Here is a 3,111-nt window from a genome sequence, read left to right as displayed (position 1 = left end):
GTGAACGAGGTGGCTACACCAGGCTCCAATCTGATTTGGCAGAGTTTCTACAGCTGGATGCCCTTCTTAATGCCAACCACTCCGAGAGTGTAGTGGGTGCTTTTATATATACATATATAAATACATATATGCAGTCATCAGATTTACAGTTATTCCAACACATCTTCAGGTTCTTTTTCAAAATATTATAAATCTAATTTTACATCTCTTTAAAAAAATAAGCAATAAAATTAAGCATTAAAAATTAAAAATTTCCTCTAATTGCTATTTTGAAGACTAATCCTGATACCAGCAAAAAAGGAAGATATGTATTTGAATTTTTCTTGTTATATTTCACATTTAAACACAGACATTTTTATTCTGAAGTATAATTTTATATCTTATAATTTGTATTTGACATTATATACTTGACTTTACAAGGTTGATTTATATACAAATTCATATTTATAATGTATAATTTATAAATTTTAATTCTTAATATTACAAAGTATAATTTTTATTTTCAATTTTTAATCTTTAATGCTTAATTTCATTGCTTATTTTTTAAAGGGATGTAAAATTAGATTTATAATATTTTGAAAAAGAACCTGAAGATATATTGGAATAATTGTAAATCTGTATTTATATATGTATATATATATATATATATATATATACATGTATACTATATTGTGTATGTATATATATTGTAATCTTCCAATACTGAAACATGTGTAGTTCCTTCATATTTAATTAATTTAGTGTTAACTAAAGTAGGAGATAATTAAGGAAGTATAGTATATACCCTGCTGGTATAATGTTTATATCCTTTAAGTATTATTTTGTGATGTGCAAATGGATACCATGAGTTTACTTTCAGATATACTCATTAGGTTATATTTTTTGTATTATCTGAAATAGAATACCCGTATATCTATTAATCCCCAAAACTGAATTATTATTGACGTTTATTAGATACTTTGTACATTTCTAGATAAATATATAAATATATGATAAATAAGACCCCAAGGTACGATATGCAGATGCATGTTATGCTGAAGGGTTGTACCTGATTGATTTGGAAATTCATTTTCCCAAATTATTTAAATTATATATATATATATTTATATATACATGTTACTGTGGAAGGCTGTTGTAACTTGGGGTATCAATCCGTTCCTTTAGCTGATTGTCAAAACTGAATGAATTTCAATTCACTCAATTCTCTATAGATTTGGAAGATAATTTGGCTGGAGCCCAACTGAAGAGTGATCCTACTATGGTTCTGACCCCACCAGGCTCTATCACAGGTTCTCCTTCCCGCAGTCCCCCTACTGCTAGCAGTGACAGTGAAATGTCTTCTCCCCCAAGTCCACTATTTGATGACTCCTCGCAAAATTCTGGTAAGCTTGTCATTTCACACTCGGTGTTGTCTGTATATATATTGTAACTCTGTTGTTCCACCTTTATAACTCAAGCTAGAGCCTTATAATATCACTTTCTGCTTTGCTCTTATTGGAAACCATTTTGTCAGTAATAGATAAATATTCCTCTTACATTTATATGTTTTTTTTCTTTTTTTTTGCACACTGTTTCTAAATGTTGTGCTTATAAAAGTGTAACAGAAGAGCTGTGTTTCTGGCTATATATGCTTTCTAAACATGGTAACTGGTGGATATCACCAACTGTATCCTCTCCTTGCTTTTACAAAACATTTTAATATCTATTTACTATGATTAGTTACTGTATTCTAGTTTCTTACTAACTTCACTGCTGCAGGAACTCACTTTCACACAGTATAGCAATAGCATTTAGGTTCCGTTCTTCTACAGAAGCCACTGTATTGTAACTTATTTATATATACAAGTGGCTGAAAGCAGTTTGTCTAACTAACATGGCAGACAAAACCCAACATCCAGTTAAAGTGATCAAGGAGATTATGATGGATTAAGCAGTATAATCTAGTGATTGTGGTATCTTCAGTGAAAACGTTTGTTAGGAAGGAAAAAGTTTTGTTTTGGGGACTCATAAATAGAAACTATTGACTAAATTACACATATCTCTCATTGTTTGTGATAAATATAAAAGTAATTCTATGACTGAATTTAAAAAAAAAAAAAAACAGTTTGTAATGTAGTAAATAAGTGAGTAAGTTAGTTGTAATATTGCATTTGAGATAGAACCATAGTATTTTCTAAATTAGGAAAATAAGAAATCCAAAGGTATTTATGATTCAAGAGCATGAACGAGAAAGATATTACAAGAAAGCAATATGTAGTTTATGCCTGATGTGGAATGTATCATATAAATGTGTGTGTGTGTGTTTATGATTTACCATTCATTTTGATGTATGAACATCCAGTTCTTTGATCAACTGGAGAACCTACTCATTGAATTAGTATGTGAAGGAATTGAGTATTCTACAGACACATGTAACCTTAATGTGATTGTCGAATAGAATCAGTATAACACAAGTATTATCGTGTGATAAATTGTAAATGAGTATCACCATTATACAAGTGATGTCATTCATTTCCAATCTTCCAAGCAAGGGGAAATACTACCTTGCTTGTAAACAGATGAAGGTTGACAATAGGAATGGCATCTGGCCATAGAAAATTTGCCTCAGTGAATTCTGTCTGACCTATGCAATAATAGGAGAATAGACATTAAAAACAACGATGGTGGTAGTTGATCATTATGTATTTATAATATTAGCAATAGGAATGAATATATCATAGATGTAAGAAAATATTTCGTGGTAGAGATTTACAATGATTTCACTGAAATAGAAAGTATTAAAATTTCAGAGTACTAATATATAAATAAATGAAAATAGTTTAAATGGAATGACATGTGGTTAACAAATCAAAGGAGACACTTTAAAGTAAACATACGTATTCTATGTATCCTTTTACTGGACAAGGGTCTGGATGTCTAGCAAAAATATATGTGAAATTATATATACATATGTGGCTATTACCAGCAGCTAATAGATTGACTAGTATAAAAATAATACTGGTTTTCATACACATTGATGTTGCCAGTATTTTAAAAGCCAGTAGAATTTATTCAAACCAAACGAAAGTTTGACAAAAATTAGGTACTATTTACTTATATAAATCTATTCAC

At 29.5% G+C, this 3,111-nt stretch overlaps 1 protein-coding gene across 1 annotated transcript in view; it reads left to right on the top strand.

Moving 5' to 3' along the window:
- LOC106873465 (sterol regulatory element-binding protein 1) overlaps positions 1-3,111 on the top strand; it is a 91,913-nt gene that overhangs the window by 46,730 nt on the left and 42,072 nt on the right. Inside the window, exon 7 of the mRNA XM_052974245.1 lies at positions 1,212-1,382. Coding sequence (XP_052830205.1) covers positions 1,212-1,382 — 171 coding nt within the window. The remainder of the gene's footprint in view (positions 1-1,211; positions 1,383-3,111) is intronic.

The sequence above is a fragment of the Octopus bimaculoides genome, chromosome 1 (assembly GCF_001194135.2).
Source record: "Octopus bimaculoides isolate UCB-OBI-ISO-001 chromosome 1, ASM119413v2, whole genome shotgun sequence".
NCBI classification, from domain to species: Eukaryota; Metazoa; Mollusca; class Cephalopoda; order Octopoda; family Octopodidae; genus Octopus; species Octopus bimaculoides.
Note: the sequence above shows the minus strand (reverse complement) of the source record. Positions and strands in the feature narration are given on the sequence as shown.